A 1,990-nucleotide genomic window follows, 5' to 3' on the forward strand; every position below is an offset into this window, starting at 1 on the left:
CACACACACACACACACACACACGCTCCATCCTTCACTCTTTCCTCACAGTCCTGCAGGCTAGTTCCACCTTAGCTTTCACGCTTTCCTCACCTTGGAGTGCCCTCTATCTTCCCCCACCAGGAAGCCCCAGCCTCTTTTGGGCACACTGGAGCCCTCCATGTGGTTATTCTCTCAAGGCTCTCTTGTGTTCTGTGGTCTCAGGCATGTCCTTTTCCCTCACAGAGCCTCAGTTTCCTCATCTCAAAAACAAAGAGCTGGACACAAAGCTCCCTCCTGGTGGAAGGAGCTTGTACTTTGGAGTTAGATGGAGCTGAATTCCAATCCACTTAGTTCCTTAACTTTTTTGAGCCTCCGTTTCCGCATCTGGGGTCTGATAAAAAAACAGTCTCCACAGACTTGTGAGGCTCCACTGAGAATGCAGGTAGGGCGCTCTCGCATGGGCCTGGCATTCGTTGCCCTTCCCTGGCAAAGGCCCCCGGCTGCGGAGGGCTTCAGTGCTTGCTTCCTCAGTGGGCCCTGAAGAAGGCCTGCACCTGACCAGCTGGCCTAGTATTTAACGGCAGGCCTTGATGCTACCTGCTTTCTCCTCCCAGAGCCAAGCCAGGCCAATGAGGGAGAATAATGGGGAAAGAGGAAGGTGGGGCGCAGGCCTTGAGCTGCTCTGGTCTGCAAACGCCATCCTGGGCCCGGAGGAAGTGCGGCTGGCCCCGTCCATACGGAACCAAAGTGGAGCTGTGTGGAGCAAGGCCCCTGTCCTCTTCTCCAGCTGAGAGGTGGAGATGCAGATGAGGGTGACTGGGCTGGGGCGCCAGGGAGCCCAGGGCATGATGAGCAGCCTCTGCCAAAGCCTGGCAGAGGGAGTGAGTCAGGGAAGCCGTCGGTGGGCCCTGGGTCCCAGTGTCCCGCAGAGGAGCTGAGTGGCTGGGGCCCCACAGGCTGTGTGGTACACCCAAGGCAGGGGTGCAGCCGGCTCTGCCCTGGGGGATCTGGCCTCGAGGGACGGCATTGGGATCCTCTTTGACTCCTCCGTCCAGGATACCCAGGTGAGCAGTGGTCTCCTCCCCACACCGTCACCCTCACCCTCCTTCCCGCCCATACCCTCACCCTCCCTGTGCCCACAGCTCAGGCTGCTTGTCACCTCCTATGTAGAACAGCCCTGCCATCCGTGTGCTGGCCAGTGATGGGCACACCCAGTATGAGCTGCTTCAGTAAGGGCCCATCTGAACTGATACCTACCCCATTCCTGGGCTGTACCCACACTGCCCACTCGTGTCCCCGCCCTAGCCTCTGACAGGGAGCCTGCCCCTCCGGGGACTGGGCCCCCCTTGCCGCCCTGGGCTCCCTCCCACTCAGTCCCAGCTGCACCTTCTCTGGGCCAGGATAAGAGTTTGCTTGCTCTTCCTGGGAACCGCCTCACTGCGTCCCCCATTCATTCAGCCCAACAGCCCCAGATCACTGGGGGTAGTAAAGTAATGCAGGTGAGGCCTGTGCTGGGTATTTGCACTCACATCATTTCATCTGATCCCCAACACTCTTGAGAAGTGGGGATTTTTGGTCTCCAATGACAGGGGATGACATTGAGGCCCAGAGAGGTGAAGGGACTTGCCCGAGGTTACACAGCTGTGTACAGAGCTGAGATTTGAGGGCTGACTTGTCTGTGGGGGGTCCAGTCCTTCCCCTGTGCTGGCCTTCTGACTGCTAGTGCCCTTCGCTTTCTCCCAGATGATGTGGCTTTCCCTCCCTCTGCAGCCTGGCTGCCTCCTCAGTAGCTAGGCAAGTTCGTCAGTGTCTCAGCAAACAACCCTTAGCTCATAACAACAAGCATAATTGCTAACACTACAGGGCGGAGCTTACCGTGTGCCAGGCACAGCGCTAAGTACTGGGATTCATGGTCTTAGCTACCCTCATAACGTTATGAGGTACTTTCAATTATTGTCCTCATTTTAAAGATGGGGGAGTGGGAGTTTGGAAAGGTGAGGTAATGCCCA

General features: G+C 57.4%; 1 protein-coding gene across 1 annotated transcript in view; it reads left to right on the forward strand.

Moving 5' to 3' along the window:
• Positions 1–1,990, forward strand: part of LMAN1L (lectin, mannose binding 1 like) — a 12,707-nt gene that overhangs the window by 1,904 nt on the left and 8,813 nt on the right. Inside the window, 1 exon segment of the mRNA XM_019667933.1 lies at positions 921–1,045. Coding sequence (XP_019523478.1) covers positions 921–1,045 — 125 coding nt within the window.

Source organism: Hipposideros armiger, unplaced genomic scaffold (genome assembly GCF_001890085.2).
Source record: "Hipposideros armiger isolate ML-2016 unplaced genomic scaffold, ASM189008v1 scaffold_511, whole genome shotgun sequence".
Taxonomy (NCBI): Eukaryota; Metazoa; Chordata; class Mammalia; order Chiroptera; family Hipposideridae; genus Hipposideros; species Hipposideros armiger.